The sequence below is a fragment of the Rhea americana genome, unplaced genomic scaffold (assembly GCF_003343005.1).
Source record: "Rhea americana isolate MKP2758 unplaced genomic scaffold, rheAme1 scaffold_233, whole genome shotgun sequence".
In the NCBI taxonomy this organism is placed as follows: Eukaryota; Metazoa; Chordata; class Aves; order Rheiformes; family Rheidae; genus Rhea; species Rhea americana.
Genome location: NW_028186350.1, coordinates 743,163 through 760,450, shown reverse-complemented (window position 1 = coordinate 760,450; position 17,288 = coordinate 743,163). Strand labels below are relative to the sequence as shown.

The following is a 17,288-nucleotide window of genomic DNA, read 5'->3' as shown; positions in this document are numbered from 1 at the left end:
ATTTCTGGAAAACATAGCCAAAGTGTTTGACGACGGGAAATCTGGGATCTTCCAATTCATTGGTGAAACGCTACAAAAGGAGCGGTTGCATTTTGCACACCTATCCCTGCAGTGTGCAGATAGCTTCATCACAAGCTATCACTCATCTCAAAAAAATGGTGCCGCTGTGGAGATACTTACATGGAACAAGGAGAAAAAGGCAGCAGAAGTAACACAGTCTGTAGTTAACACTGATGCAAAACAATTTTGTCCAGTATCTATTCCCTTGGTCCCCTGCTTCAGACTATGCTGCAGCCAGAGCAATGCCACATTAGCAAGCTTCATGTTCCTGCTTGCCCAGAGAGCATTTCTCAAGACAGCATGTGTTAATAAAGCACAGCTTCACTGTGAAAAATGAAACCATGTTTAGCAAAATTCATGCAGTAAGTCAGACACTACAATGCAGAAGTCAGCAGATTCCATTTAATGTCATGTGCATATATTCATACATTTACTTATGTCAATGGTTTCTGATGTGCGTGATCCAGGTCTTGAAAAATCTACTCACTCATTTACGTCTGGGAGTGTGAATGAATTCTCTCAAAAAATCATTGAGATTTTTTTTTAATTATTTTTTTCCATAGAGTCACAAAGATATAATGCCAACAGGAACTTAAGGTAAAACATGTAGAGCTAAGCCCTAAAATTTGCAAATGCTGTTGATTTTTGCCAAAAAATATGGGAAGCAAAGAAAATCCAACCCTCCCACGGAGAAAATGGAACTAATAAGAAGCAGATAAATCTTATTTAGCATCCTCAGCAACAGCAAGGCAAAGCAGAAGTAACACTGGATCAATTCTTCAAGGAGGTCCTAAGCCAAGGCTGGGGAACATGGTAGAGAAGTAGACATAAACTTAGCTCATCAGAAAAACAAAAAAACAAAACAAAACAAAAAAAACCCAAACCCCACATCTTTCACTGTAAAAGTACTCACAGAAATTTGAGAGGTTTTGTAGTTTAAATCATAAGACCGATAGATAGTGGGGTTATGGACATCTAGCTTGCAATGCGCTCCCTTCCCAGCAGTTTTGGAGTAGATTTTTCAAGCCCTGGCAATGGTTCCAAGGAAGGCTTCTCAAATCTGCCCTCAGACCTCTAAAAGATCAGAATCTATTGCATAGCATTTATTTCAAATAAGGCACTGATTTGCCAAATCGTGAACAGCAATTCAAAATCAATGCAGTTTCCATACAGTCCAATTTTGATGGCCTACAGTGCAATAACACATAAAATTGAAAGCAAGGTTTGGAAGGATAAACCTAGCTTTAAATTTAAAATTAATATTAAAAAGATAAAGGAAACTACATTTTTTAAAAGCCTTTTTATTTTCCTTCACCATTTTTGTTTTACAATACAAATATCACTTTGTGAATACACAAAAACCCTACAGAAGATAACTCTGCTTCACGTAAAATACAGAATGGATATATATATATTTATATATATATTTTCTCTTCTTCATTCTTAAAAAAACTATTTTGTTCTGCACATTGGCATGTTCTGCACGTAGGATAGAATACTTCCCCAGACATACAGTATGTATGGTAGGAGTGAAACTGATAATTACATGCAGTTTCTGCACAAATATTTTAAAGAAATAGATAATCTTTGTTGTTTTTCAACAACATTTCAATAGGGGATGGAGAAACCATTTGTAGTTCACTCAGTGATCATTTGTAAAATTCTTAAAAAACAGGAATTCATGGCTGTTTTTCTTTTTAAAATACAGCTACCAAGTAGACAATAAAGTGATATATTTTAGTATGACCTGCCCACAATGTGTGAACAAGATCTGACCCTTTTTATTTGGTTTTTCCCTACACATGGCGATTTCAACATTATAAGCAAATTTCCAGTTTAATTTAGCTATAAATGCAAAAATTAGTAATTATACAGTATATATAATTCTGCTTTCATGGAATACTTTATTTTAAATAAAAACATTTAAGACTGCCTACTGACCATACAATCAAGACAAGAAAGGCACTAGAAACATAGACAAATCTCTCTCTCTCTCTCCCAAGAAGCATTTTTTTTTAAATTTTAACTCTCTATTCTCTGACATGTAAAAATCTTTTTAAATTTAATTTTCATACACATTTTGAAAAATAAAGTTAGGAAATACTTAGAAAATCACTTTACATCTTTTTTTTTTCTTTTTCTTTTTTCTTTTTTTTTTTCTTTTTGCACTTTGACACAGTCACTGCAGATTCTACAAAATCGAGATTACCAAACCTTCTTGTGTCTATCATCTTATTTGTATCTCGGTGCAACAGGTAGAAAGATTTCTCAATTTTACCCAAGGCAGGTATTTAGAAACCTTCATATAGTCATATGCTAGAAAATGGCTTACAGCCCAATCTTTGGGGCAAGAGATATGAAAAGTATGTTTTCCCAAGAAAATAATATGCTTTATTCCCAGACGTGACTGGAAAGACCAGAACTTATGATATAAAAGCTTTCATCTATGCTGTCACATCATATACAAAGGAACATGTTGATGGGTAATGCAAATCCCAAATCTATTAACAAGAAATGTATAACAGTGCATGATAAGTTAAATTTTCTTTATTGTTGTCCAACGTAGATCCTTTGGAGAGAAAAAAAATCACAGTGCTTACCAGGTAACTGAATAGGTTAAGTCAAGGTAACTGTTAAAAGAAAGGGTTAGGGAGCAGTTCATTTTTTATGGCATCTTCTCGTATGGAGTTCTTAGCACTTGGGACAGGTCCTTTCCCTCCACATTTTGTCATTTTAACACGCTGTTATGTGTCATTCACCAATCTGCTGTATTTAGCTTGCCTACCCCGGTGGAGCACCGGCCAGGGGAAGTGCCAGTGGTAGGAGCGAGGTACAATTCCTTGAACGTTCTTTTCAAAGTACTGGAAGGGCTTGTACCACCAGACCCTTGCAAGGAGGTTAGTTTGGGAAGCTTCTTTTAGCACCTGCATGGGGATAATTGGAGAAAATAATTGCAAAAGAGCACGTTACTTACTCATATGACTTCACTGCATTGGCCCACTAGAAAATGTCTGCATACTGAGCTTTATTCCCACGTCTTGAAATTCATATGTAAAATAAATCTAGTTTAAACCCGGGGGACTTTGCCTTTGAATTTTAAGGTCACACACAAGCCACAGCCATACCTTTCTCCCTCTGCCTGTGCAGCAGGACAAGGAAGAACAACAGTGTTGCATACAAACGSACATCAGGGAAGGATCCAGGAATCGTTATTTTCAAGGTTTCCCAATGCCCTACCGGTTTAGGGAGGCAATGCTGAGCCATTTAATCTGAGTCGCATCACACAGCACAATGGATGCCTTTCCACACAACAAGGCAAAAAGTTTTTCTGAAGCAAGCCCTCATTAGCATTTAAGGTAAGTCTGACTTAGTAACTTCCAACTTCAAAACACAGGCACTCAGTACTGTCATTTCGACAGAGCACAGGAGCAAATTCAGTTAGGAGAGTTACAAAGTTTGGGCACGGTTTGCTATCGAACACAGTAATTCCCAAATGGTGATTAATATTGAACTGAAATCTCAGTTAGGTATTTGGTGGCAGATATATACAACAGCACCCAGGTGATGCAGGGTCTTCACTGCAGTGTACCGCTTCAAGTAGCATCAAAATCCTTGCAATAATACAAGACATTTTAACTAGAAGACATCGATATGAACTAAAAAATCTGCCCCATGAAGATATAAACTGCAAACTTCTTATTATCAAACTAGACCTTTATCAAACATAATTAACTGGAGTTACATGCAACTGATAAGTAAAATAGCCTTCTCTATTTTGCATAGAAAATATTTTGGACTCTGATCTGTTGTTACAGACTGAGAAATTATCCTGTCTTAAGTTTCTTTTACCTCAACTAGGTCTTCTTCACACATAATGGAATTGTGCATTTTTTTTTAGCAATGTAAACTCATCTTTTATTGATCTAGTTCAATGGTAGGAAAGTAAGAACAAAGAACTACAAGAGACCTCATTTCGACTTCCTCATCAGAGCTTTGAATCATTTACCCCTACTCTCTGGGCAAGTATTTCAACACTGTTAATAATCACACTTTGCCACCTCCCGTCTTATGCTATGTTTCCTCCTGTGAAGCTGTGCAGCTTCTTTTCTCAGTATTCCCTGCATCACCCAATTTTTCATGTCTTGCTAGACACAGGCCTTAGAACAAAAGCAGCTTTTTCTACTCTGCTGTCCTCCAAAATGAAAATATTTATCTCTGTTAGGGGAACTTATTGTCATTTTGAAACACTTTGAGCAAACGGATCATTTCTAGTGAGAACAACCTGGCCTCATACCGTTCTTCAATACTGTTGTCACCTAACTAAAGAGTACGAGCCACATAATACAAGGAAAACTCAGTTAAGAAAACAAAACAAAAAAAGCCCACACCTAAATGTCTGGCTCTAATACCACAGAAGTGGGACTTAAAAATTCAAGTTCTGCAGCCAAAGGAGAGAGGCCCGCCTGTCAGTAAGCCTTTGGGTATTTTTTGCAGTCAAAACGCAAGAGGAGCTCAATGGATGTCTCTTGTTCTTCCTGTAAACACAATGTGATGGGGGAAGAGAGGGACACGTCACAGGACACTGCTGAGTCCACTGTTAGTCCTGCGGAAAGGCTCAGGGCAAGGTATGCTTATTCCCCCACTGCCATACCACAGTAAGAGGCGCAGAACCAAACAGATCCAAAGACTGCGAGAAACTCACTTGCTGGTTGGCCATTGTGTGATACCACCAGAAAAGTCGTGTAGTGATGTAGTACGCCACCACCACGTCCACAGTGTAGTGGTCATGAGCAAGGAGGATGCAAAACATCCCAACCATGCTGAGTGTCCAGCAAAGCCAGTGATACCACCAGAGTCGCCGTGGAGAATCTGCAAAGAAGCACAAGCAGTGATGACTTCAAAGCATAATGTTATGAACGCTCAAGACAATTGCTATAATTAGTAGAGGATGCAGACATCAATCCAGTGACAAAATAATGTTGCTCTCTTAGGGTGCAATTTAGAAGTCCAACAGACAAAGATCTAACAGATCTTGGTCTGCAAAAGTAACTGTTTTTGTACTTTAGTATTGATTCACATACACAGCAACCAATTCTTCTTTCATGCAACATAAACGCATGTGCTAAAGGTCTATCTTTGTAAAATCAGCAGCACTGCATTTAGCAGGGCATCCATATCTTGCCAGACCAGGAGACACTTAGTTAAAATAATGTCCTTCGGGTAGAGTAGAAAAAAGGTTTGAAATATACTTAAAACAAAATATTTTTGAAATAAAATCAAGAATTCAAATATCGACATAGTAAAGTGTTTTACTCCAAACTTCTCTTTAAGTCATACCATTGAATTCCTAATAATTGAAAATCAGCATAACAGTAATTCTTTAACAAGAAGAGAATTTATACAACAGGACATTCAGCAAGAACAGCAATGTACTTACACTCTTTGATAAATAAGTATGTAAGCGTTAATATGACAGTGTGACCGCTGTACAGATAGTCACCACACATGTTGTGGGATCCTGTGATGGACAATCCACCGCCAGCAATCAACTTCATTATCCTTCGCAGATGAGATTCCCAGTCTCCAAAAAGCTAGTGGAAGAGTAAAGCAAAATCATGGTAACAAGTTAAAGCCAACCATTCAGAGTTTAAAGGACAGCATGAGCAAGTAGCTCTTTCATCATCGCCGGAGAGAYGGTTTATTCTCTTTTGTGTTGTTACATGAGAAGTTAAATCAGTAAAATCCTATCCTTTCCCCAAAGCTAGCAACATGTTTCTAGAGGAAAAAAAAGAYAGGAAATGAGGCATGAGTTATTTCTGGATCCTTTGCGTGCATTATAGCGGTAGTCTTCATATGAATACAGCAGGAGACTATATTCACCTACATCCATCTGCCTCAACTATCATTTTGTTTGAAGCATTCCCAAGGCAGGGAATCAAGGAAATTTTTAATAATTTCCTAAGAATACAATACACTGAGGGACTTTTAACTTTTTTCTACGATCACAAAATAGAGAGAAAAGGTAATTTTATTTAAACAAATATACATGCATGTCGGTACATACGTACATATGTGTAAACTCAGTCACTTCCAGGTGCAGTAATAAACATGGTATCTTTCCAGTGTGATACCAAATCAAAAAAGTAGTTCCAAAGGGACTAAAATACCATCAACAGCTACATGCAGAGTGCCACAGTTATGGAAGAAAAAGTAGGTGAGCAAAAACTGTTTTCTCTGGTTATTTTGAAATACTGATTGCTGCTGCCATTTAAAGGTATAATTCTTCGTAGAGGTTTTGCTGGCAGCATTTGCTAATGTTTGCAGCTGTGCAGCAGGATGGTTTTAGTAGGAAGCTTCAAGCAGAAGTAATGGATTCATATTTTTTTTTTAATTATTCATTATATCTTTGCTTTGCGGGATGTTTTTGTAAGCCATGGATAMACAGTGAGGGTCAGAAAAATAATGCTTTGAAAATACGCTTTTCTACCAATTCTAGAATATAGTCAAAAAAACTCCAAACAGCTCCACAAAAATAGTAATTAAAAATATTTCCAGTTATAATTAGATTTTTTTCATGTTCTCTGAACATCTGTTTTTTCCTTCTGTTAGAGAARCAACACACTCTAAATAAATTAAGTTTAATTAATTCAGCTTGTTCATAACAGTGCAGGCCCTACAGATGATAGTCCAACAGAAAAAGCAGATGAACTGCCCAATACACATATTCAGCTGCCTAAATCCAGATTTAATGCACAAGAGAGAATGTCTTACCCAAAAATCTAAGATTCCCTCCACTGCCTTGGAAAGCCTTCAAAATAAATAAATAAATAAATAGAAATTCTTTCCACATTGCATTTGGAAAGAAACACAAATGGGATTTCTTAGAGCGCGGCGCCAAACACATGCATGCACAGCCTAGCTTTAATTCAAATAGGCCCCATGAGTAATAGGGCCTTCCTGAACACCTGATGGGGGTTGATCCAGACCACCTCCAGCTCATGATGTTGGCTCAGAGGATATTTAATACATCCCAATTCGCCTTTGGAAAGCCAAATTGGAGTCCTTCTTGGGAGGACTCTCCCACACGTCCTCCCTGACGCTCACAGACCTTCGTTTCGCTGCTCCCAGCTCTGACATGAGCCCACGCATTAGAAGGACCCACCAAAAAAAAAGAGGGGGGGAGCGCTGTGGGACAAGCACTACTGGGACGWATCAAGCACCTCCTGGACCCAAAGGGAAGCCAGACACTGAGTTCAAAGAAGAACTAACGGATCAACGCCCTCAGTTCCATTCCTGCTGCCGTCYCAGCTCATTTTAAGAAATTTTACAATCCCCTGGAACCACTTAATAGTCAGAAGAAAACAAAGCTTACCTGGTCAATTATTATAGGCATGTTATTCCTCTACTTTAAAGCTTATTCTTATTTTAAGAAATGCAAATAATGCTTTTTGGACATATCTACACGGCATCCTTTGTAGTAATTAAATATTTCTTGCTAACAGTTCCTTACCAAATATTAAAATGCTCCCAAATGCTCGCTCTTTACAATTATGTATAGTTCAATAAGGTGATAAGAAGCTATTTTTTCCCACCAATATATTTATGTCTTTCAAGAAAACCTTGCTATTATTAGTAGCAGAAACTTATCATAGAAATAGAAGAGCGCAACGTAGGCTTGTCTTTACTTTGAGTAACGCGGTCAACATGCCAACTCTGTAAATTTCTAAAAATGGCAGATTTACTCATTTAGGTTCATAAAGACCTATTTTTTTTATTTCATAATGGCTGACTGATCAAACACAATGTTGATTTCTCCCCCACTCACTTCTCTTTACAAAAGACTTAAGTCTCTTAAGTAGCCACATGTGGCTTGGCAAACACTCTGATTTGTCAAGCATTTGTTGGCTTCATTTCCCCCCGGAACTGAAGCACTGCATCTCTGTTTGCACTGTAGATTTATATGTTCCAGCACTACTCATCAAAACAGTGCCAGGACATATATCAAGTCAGATCAGGAGTGTGATTTATGATTTCGCTACCCGTCATCTAACCTCCGACTGTGCACACAAAGTCTGCGGGCTGCATGTGCAATAGATGGTTTCACAGAAATGACTTGTTTTCTTTCTCCTGCTTAAATCAAGTTAGCGCAGATAATCCCAGGAGGGGCCAGGAGATGAAGTGCAGCGGAGAAAGAGCACTAGCATCAAATATAGGCACACTGTGTCATATCACATACGTTCACTCAGGATCAAATTGCATTTCCCTACCATGAACAGCATGTTACAGCAAAGAGCTTACACAAATGCTTGTGTTACATTAGATAGGTGCAAGAAGATTGTCCTTGTCCCATCCCCACCCTGACCACATGAATTACCATTCAACAGCAACTAAAAGGGTCCTGCCTAAAGCATCTCTGCCTTAGTGAGCTTATGTCARCGATAGCTTTTGCAAGTCTATTTTATGGGAGCGACAGAAGGGCATCACTGCTTGGTAGGTGAGGAGGTGGCAAGTTCTTGCCCTCTCTAACATGATTGCAAAAATATTTATATGCAAGCACACCCTGTGAGCACAACGCATGTTCCCTGGTCCAAACTACAGGACACAGAGGAGTCGCGATGGCATTTCTCATMAGAGATGAAGTCAGGTCCAGAGATCGAATGAAGATCTCAAGCTGCAACTTCCAAGGGACAAATGGCAACAAAGAGGACAAAAAARCTTCATGCTGAACTGGTCTGAAAGGAAAATCTCTCTGGACCATTTTCAAATACAAATTGTAGTCTGACATAATACACTGAATTGTTCAGAAATAAATGAGTCCTGTATAGCAACCTCTGTAAACTGCAATGCTTTAGCTGGTTTGCTAGAGGTGGAAAAAAGCTGCTCACACAAACTAGGCAAAATCCCTACCGAAACTGCACAGATCAAGCCTTCAAAATGATTAGGAATGCCTGCAGTGCCTAAAAGTAATCAACATCTCAACCAAGAGGCAAAGCAGAAGGAAGCCCCCCCCCATCATGCCAAATTGATATTTTCAAAACAGTAACAATTATTGTGAAAGTGAAGCTTTTGGCAATGGTGAGACAGCAGAAGAACAGTATGGAATGGAAGCAAGGAGTTTACCTTTGGAGAGCACTTGAAATGCATGCCAGGTACTGGGAGTGTAGTTACATACATTGTAATACACCGATATAGGTACAGTGTGCCAACTATACAGAAAAATCTTCTGCTAATAATAGACCTAGAAGAAAAAAAAGGGGAGAAAAAAAATGAGATCATTCAATGCAAATAAAAATAGGCAAAGGTAAATAAAACACACAAGCTTGTAACTTTTCCCTTATTGGTGCTTTTGAAACTCAGGACTCCAGGATGTATTCATGTGTATCAGTTTACACCTAAGAACACTGAATTACTTGACACTTTCCCACGCTTTACAGGTCAGAAGCACACAAAGACCTCGACTAAGATTACCCATAAAGTTGATTACAGGAAACTTAATGACTGTATCATGAGAATCTGTATAACTCTAGCACTGAAGACACTAGGAAGGATTTCACGGCCCACACCTCTCAGTTAGCTTGGTCAGTAACTAATTTTGTATTAAAGGAAGGAAATAAAAGCTACAATATTTTCAGTAGTACAAGACAAAACACACATTTATAAACTACGAAGGGCTGTTTTGGAAGAAATAACTCTACATGACCTGAAAGCATGAGAACAAATACTACTTCTACAGAAAACTTCAGCAGAAATAAATAGTGACTTCTCTTTCCAATTAACATATCTTTCTTGAATAGCTTTTTTTTTAAAAAAAAAAAAAAGCAAACAATTCACATAAGAACCGAAACTTCAGAAATACCCATTCAGAGCTACCTTAGATGCAAAAAAATGGTGTTTTCATGGCAAGACACTGCAAAGGCAGACAGCCATAGTTTCAAGCAGATTTATTCATTCAGGGCTGCCAATTATTGCTGAAATACAGCAATGAGAGGCCAGATACAAGTTTGCTGTGCTGCAAAGCAGTTTTGCAAAAACAGCAACTGCACAAGCTACAATTTCAGCTTGGTGGTCACAAATCCTTTATATATATATATACACACGTATGTATGTATATATATATATATATAAAGTCATCATTATTTACAAATATGACTATTTGGACATAAAAGGATTACCCTGTCATCAAAGGGTATAACTCCTGGCATTTGTTTGTTGCTATTTTGAAACTTTCCTTTCTAGAAAAAGTATTTCCATTGGCCTCTACCAAGCTGAGCTCTTTTGAAGCTCAGAATTGGCCATCTTTTTTAATAGCTTTTGATAGGGACATTAAACTGCAGTGCTCCCATTCTCATGGGAGTATGACTTTGCAGTGCTGGATCAATAAAAACTTTGGGAGTCTTAATTTATCAGAAAAGTTTCAAATATGACAGTGAAGCATGCAGAGTATGTGTATTTTATTACACTTCAGAGTGCCCATGGCTATTGAAACACAGTGTTTTAGGTTTTTTTTTTTTTTTTTTAGTTCCTTCCCAGGGCAAACAGTGCCATAATTGGAAATTAAAAATCGTATTTTGTTACTGTAGCTCCATGAACTGAAATGGAAAGTTGAAGGCACTATGCCATTGAGGAAGAGGTTTTCATCTCTTTTTCTATATGCGGTTATTTTTTGGTTGGAAGGGTGATCCATTAAAGATTTCACATCTATGCCTGGCTTTTATAACCATATACTAAGTTGCTTCTCTTTATAACCTGCTGTAAAGACAACGGGGGGGGAGGGGGGGGGGGAATTAAGGACCGAGAAGCACCACAGCTAAGAAGCAGTAGTGTTTTTACCTAGCGCTGAACATTGCAGAAGCTTTTTATTAACATTACCCACAAAGCTATTTGGTTGTACTTGGTGCACTTAGCTTAGAAAAGTCTGTGTCAAAGTGCTGTGTGTACTGTAATATATTAAGATGTAAAAAGCCACATATTTTCTGTTCAAAATAGCATTTTTCTTATCTTGCAATTATGAAGGCCTATTCAACATTCACCACGCAATCTAAGCTAACAGTTACATCCTCTAAACTTATTACTGGCCAGGACAATCTATCAACAACTATCTAGTTCTCACCTAACGAGTTCAGTGGGTTTTTTTCTATCCTGTGAGCATGCAGGCTGAATCAAAGTGCAGCCAAGAACCACCACCGTACTTCTCCAAAAGCATCTGGGAATGCTTCCCAGAAAACTTCCCTGCACATCGGCAGTACTCGCGGATCGGCAGCTTGCCTAAATTCCTCCAGTTCCCTATGTTCCCTCATGAAAAAGGCTCGGCCAGCTCAAAGGAGGCTCCAATCAAGACCTGCACATCCAGCCTGCTTCTGCTTTCTAAACCAATCAACTCAACCCACTGTAAATGCCATGGGCAGTGCTTCACACTGAAAACAGAAGTGCCAGAGAGAGTGGGCACCTTTCTCCTTCTGTCCAATCCAGCCAACTACTGAACACTGACGCTTTCGTTCTTGAGGAAGCTTACAGAGCAGGTAAGACAGAGCCAGCCAGAAACCCTATTCTCTTACTGAAGATAACCTTAAACTCTCTACAGTCTAGACTGCAGAGGACAAGAGTGAAACTGCTCTGGTAGAACTAATGGACCAACAATAAATCAAAAGAAAGGCATTCTTATGCTTCTGGATCCTCCTGAAGCATTCAGCACAGAACAAAACTCTTTTAGGCTCAACTCCACAGGAAACACAAAAAACGTTGTACTGTGCTTTGTCAAGTCTTTTTGCGGACAGGTCACACTCAACACCCTCTTCTATTTAGACCACAACTTTGAAATGTCACAAAAAACACACAGGTCCTATTCAACATCACTGTGCAATCCCTGGACTAACTGGTGAGACAACAAAGTCCTGAGTTAACAGTAATGTGAACGACGCACACCTCTATCATCCTTCACCGCTTCTGAGAATAGCAGGCTAAGCCTGGATGAAATCAGGTTATTGCTAAATAACCTATCTGGTATGACAAGTAGTATACGTTTCACTGCTGGGCAAAGAAAAAGGATTTCAAAAAGTCTGAAATCAGGAAGCAGTCTGCTTTCACTGAAGGTTCAGCCCAGCCACCGGTTACARTTCAGCTCAGATGCAATGCTTCTGATTTATCAGTGATCCTGATCCTTTCCTTTGGAGACATCTGCGAATAGTATCTCTGTCATCAGACTAGGCTGAGATGGTTTCATCCTGGCCAGCAATCACCTGGCTTCACTTCTTATCTTCACATCTCAAATGGACTATCCTCAAACCATCAGAGATTAGAAAAGTGAGGGAGGTCCAGCTGGCGTCATTTCCTCTTGCTATTCTTGCATTAGTTTCAAAGGGAGGTGATAACACCTATGCCACAGAAGCGATTCCACTCTTTCCTAGCACTTAGGCATTCACCATCCAAAGCCGTAAGTAAGGCACAGCACTGAGTTCATTAGAACAGGAACACCTCTCCCTTTCCTCCCTTTCGGTTTCTTACAGGTCTATCAGACTTTGACAGAGGTAAGGCTCAAACCTTTTGATGGTCCTTTTCCAGGTGTGTCTTAAGGGTGAAGAATACCTAATGTCTATTTGTTTCTCCCCATTGTTGAACCTGTATTAAAAACAGCAAGAAGGATCTGACTCATGCTGTCACACACGAGCAGTAGCAGCTTCTAAAACTTTTCTCCTGCAGACATATTTATGATCAGAATTGCACCAATCCAGTTTAGAAAGGCTTTAAAAGTTACTTTCCAAACCACAAACCTTGGGTGCCACTATACACCAAGTTTCTGGGTTTCTTGGGGCCTCCATTGCCAATGTTTTCTACTCCTGCTGGAAACATCTCTACTTGGACTGGGAGGTCTACTGAGAAAAAGCAAGAAATGGTTGGGGATCTTTCTAATTGTAGATGATAGCCCTGTTCATTGATGAGCAAGAAGAAAGAAAGGTTGCAAGAGAATGGCTACTCCATGGCTGATACTAGGAACTGAAAGCCATGGATGAGCCTCTCTAACATCTTCCACTTACAGCAGAAAGAGAGATCTCCTCCTGAAGCAAGTAAGAAGGAACATGGCAAAGCATAGTGTGTGTGTATTGGGGGATCCCTGCATCCACCAGTGATGTCAAATACTTTGTTGTCAAGTCAGCCCATCTCTCACTGCTTTGAGATCTCCAAGGACTTTATGGATGTTGCTATAATATATTTGAAGACTCTGCTCACAGCTCCAGCACAGGGTGTTGGGATCCCTCATACTGCCTTGTTAACCTGACGCTTCATTTTTGAAAGTGATCCCATGTCATCTTCTCTAGATACCTCTCTTGGTCTTAAAATAAATAAATAAATAAATAAATAAAAATTTTATGCTCAGAGAGGCCAAGTAAGTTAATACTCCCTGTAGCTCACCATAGGCAAGTTGGAGCAACAGGGACAGGAACCACAGTGCTCAGCACTGCAGCTACTGATAAAGGAATCTAATATTGAAGCTTATAGCCCTAAACAAAACAAGAGGCCAAGTCAGAGTAAATTTGTCCTCCCACGCATGTGTGTACATTAAAAATATAAAATAATTGAAAAAAAAATCAATTTCACAGCTTGTTAGAGTCCTGCAATAAAAATAAATGATGGAATAACTTAACCATTCTAGAAGCTTTCCTTTAAGAAGTGCAACCTCTGTAAAAGTGTACAATGGTTTTAAAATTTCAGCTAATAAAATACTTCAACYAGTATAAAGCAATAAGAAAGATAAATCCACTGTTTCAGAACTGATTTATTTTTTCCAGCACTCCCTTTATGTATTAATGACTTCTATATTTCATAAAATAATTTTTTTTTTTTGCTTTTTCATAGATTAAATTTACCCTGCTGCATGGAAAGTGCTCATCAGAAATGCATTACTGAGAACACACAGAGCAAAAGCTGACTCTCCAGGAGTTAGCTCTCAGGGATGAAAAGTTCACAGCATCATGTGGATTATTTATTTGACAGATTCCTATAGAAAGCCACAACTGTGCTGCACAAGTTTATTCTGCCTGAGCTTAGCAATTCTCTCTTTTCAAGCTGAGTGTACCTCGGGAAGCTGGTGAATACCATTCTTACACTTAGGTTAGGTTTTAATGTTTTTCTCTGTTATAAGGGCCAGTGATCTATTGACTTCTGTTTTTCTTTCCTTTAAAAAGCAAAGTCTAAAATTCCAAAATCATTACAAATTCCTACACACAGAAGATGACAGAGGAACGTGAAAGCAGTAGACCAAATGCAAGAACCGATGGAGAAATTTAGACGCTAAGCAGAGCATGCGGGCAAGTTTTCATAGTGTTTTGCTTCTCACACTGCACTGTCCGCAGCCACTCTTTTGTCCACAGCACTGACAATTACTATCCAGCTATTTCCAATTCCTCTTTTCCAGACCAACTCTTGACATTTAATAGTGTGCTTCTAAGTTGGGAATACATTTGTGTCTGCTGTCTGGAAGGAAAGGTGACATGCTACTTGTATCGTACTGCTCAAGGCCACTTGACTTTGAACGCTTCAGTCATTGAGTCTTGGCAGCAGCAGATTTTATATCAGACGACTCACTGCAAGGCAGCCCAAGGTGTGGATTTTAAGCACATCAGATGCACTAAATTAAGTATCCACATGCACATCTGTTTGGTAGAAGATGAGGTAGGGGACTTCCACTGGCAGGCAAACTCTACTTTGCCATCCTGACTGGGTGAAAGCAGGTAACCAGATGGCCCCGAGACCCTGCAAACTCACTCTTTTGGTAGCCAGCAGGGCTCAATTCTATAGGCAAACAAGTCCATAGTTATTAGTTTCTCATGCAGTAGTTCAACTGAACCTCTTTCCCACAAATTGCAGATCCCATGGCATAGTATCTCTTTCAGGAAGATCACAAGAAGCCCCATTTTACTTGGACATGAACATCTAAACCAGTACCTGAGCCCCCAAAAACAACGGCAAGTATAACCCGGCACTCAGTCTTACTTACTTGTATTTTAAGAGCAGCCACTGAACAAACCACAGTCCTACAAGGATCATGCCGTTGATTTCACAAATAGAAAAGGCCCATTGCACCCGATCAAAGCGATCAAAAAATGCATCTGGTAGGGGAGGTTGCACCTCCTTGGGAGGCACTCGTTCATGAACGACTGAGATAGTCACTGTGGTAAAGATGAAACAAAAAAGTGCATAAATAAAAGCCAGGAAAGTCTTCCCCCATTCCATGGGATACTGCGAGCGCTCCGGCTCTGGCATGGGGATCTTTATCATCTCTTTCTTATACCCATTGGGCATCCCGTTCAGTTTTGTTTTGCTGCTGAAGCCATTTTCGCGCGCGGCCTCACTCATGCCGACACGGATGTGCCCATTGACGTGCCCGTTTTTGTGAGCCTCAATGTGGTGAGTCATTTTCAGAGTCTCGATCATGTGCAATAGCCGCTGCCCGCTATCGGAAGACACTCGCGACAGAGGCGACTTCTTAAAATCCTCCTCTGTTAGATTGATCAAATCCTGCCCGGTGAAGCTCTTCAGCGGCTCACAATACTCAGGCACAGCATTCTCTGTTAGCCAATTCGTCACCTCCTCGGGCGACCAGAACACCACTTCTTTCATTGCGTCAGGCAACCCGGACACAGTCTGGCATGGATTTTAAATTGGGCAGCAGTCACTGCGACTCCAGGGCAGCGGAGAGCTCCTCCGTGGCTTTTTCATCTTGTCAGAGGAACCTCTTTGGCCAACGACGAATCCCTGTCTTGAACATCCGCGCGCTGCAGCAAGTACAGGAAACGTTTCACTTCATATTCGTGCTTGCATTCTTCTTTCTAGTGAGGAAAGAAAAAAAGCCAGTTGTTAAGACAACTTTTGCCAACAGTTTGGATCTATGCTTAAGGACAAAATTACTGCAAAAGAATAGCCAGGCTCTGGCTTGAAAAAGATTAATCAGTTCGAGTGCTAGCCTTGCACATACAAAACTGTCCTTTCTGAGATTGCTACATGTTATTCAAGAGTATCAGCAATTTGGCATAGCACCCATTACTTCAACAGCTGTGGGAAAGGATCCTTCCTGCTCTGTATCTGTTGAGCTCTCCATTGCTATGCTATTCTGCTCCTTAACCAGTGSCCTAACTCCTTACAATAAGAAAACTAATGGATTTAAGGATCTACAGAGCAAAAGTTTAATGCTATTCATGTTGCAAAGCACCTTCCCCGCTCCTGCAGCCGCACTCTGGGGGTATGAGCTGAACGCATTGCAYCTAATGATTGAACAGCGCTAGCTTGGCTTTTGTGTTGCACAGCAAAAAAGAATCTAGCAGCCCGCCCTGAACACTTTTCCAGAGATCAGCAACACACAAAAATGATGTATGTAAGTGAAGTTACACTTTCTGGGCAAAGTAAAAGCCAACGTGGAGGTCCAAACAGGCCATCTTGACAATAAACCAAAGCATTTAGGGTTGCAGAACTCTAGCAGATGTTTAGTCTCATTTCAAGATAAATTTTATAGCTTCCAAGTTACACTGTTGTAATTCAAATAAAAGCCTGTGGTCAGCTATAAAATGAAATAGGAAAATAATAAAAAAAAAGTGATGGTAAAAAGAAAAAAGAATGAGATAACAAGTCTCTGCATTCGATTAATTACAAAAAGGGCAAACTTACAAAAGCTGGTTACCTAAAAATACAAAAATTACAGGAAAACTTTAGAAATGCACARATGTTACTCGGCAGAGCCTCTCACTGCACTGCGGGACATTAGCAGCAAATTCCTTAGCATGAGGAGGCGACCACAAACTCTCAGGATTAATAAAAGCAAAGCTCTGAACGAAGGACTGAAGGTATTTTTGAAACTCGCTTTGCTCCCTGGCCAGAGGAAGCAAGTAGCATCACTTCTGACTTGTTGCATAGCCTGTGCACGCACGYGGATTTACATACATAAAGTAAATAGGGATGAAGATATAAGTTCTCCCCTGTGAACATCAGTGCTATTTTAGACCTGTATTTCCTCTTCTGCTGTGTGCCTTTTCTTTTTCCCTTTTTTTCCCCTTCTTCCCTCTCTCAGTGGGATTATCTGTAATAAGGAAGCTTTTCAGCCACAGATCGCTTCATCATTCCAGTTGCGTTAGCAAATTGGTATTTAGTTACACAGCCCTGAACACGGGAAAAGGGATCAATTGAATTATGCATGTTAACCCATATTACAAACTTCTGCAAGGCTTTCACCCAAGTAGAGT

The 17,288-nt window shown here is 39.6% G+C and overlaps 1 protein-coding gene across 9 annotated transcripts in view; it reads right to left on the bottom strand.

Moving 5' to 3' along the window:
• Positions 1–448: 448 nt before the first annotated feature.
• SGMS1 (sphingomyelin synthase 1) overlaps positions 449–17,288 on the bottom strand; it is a 94,057-nt gene continuing 77,217 nt past the window's right edge. For all 9 annotated transcript variants that reach the window (XM_085306153.1, XM_085306152.1, XM_085306149.1 and 6 more), the window contains 5 exons: positions 15,053–15,884; positions 9,181–9,298; positions 5,498–5,651; positions 4,763–4,929; positions 449–2,984 (listed from right to left, as the gene is read on the bottom strand). In XM_085306153.1, the coding sequence (XP_085162279.1) occupies positions 2,805–2,984; positions 4,763–4,929; positions 5,498–5,651; positions 9,181–9,298; positions 15,053–15,675 (1,242 nt within the window). In that variant the 5' untranslated portion in view covers positions 15,676–15,884 and the 3' untranslated portion in view covers positions 449–2,804. The remainder of the gene's footprint in view (positions 2,985–4,762; positions 4,930–5,497; positions 5,652–9,180; positions 9,299–15,052; positions 15,885–17,288) is intronic.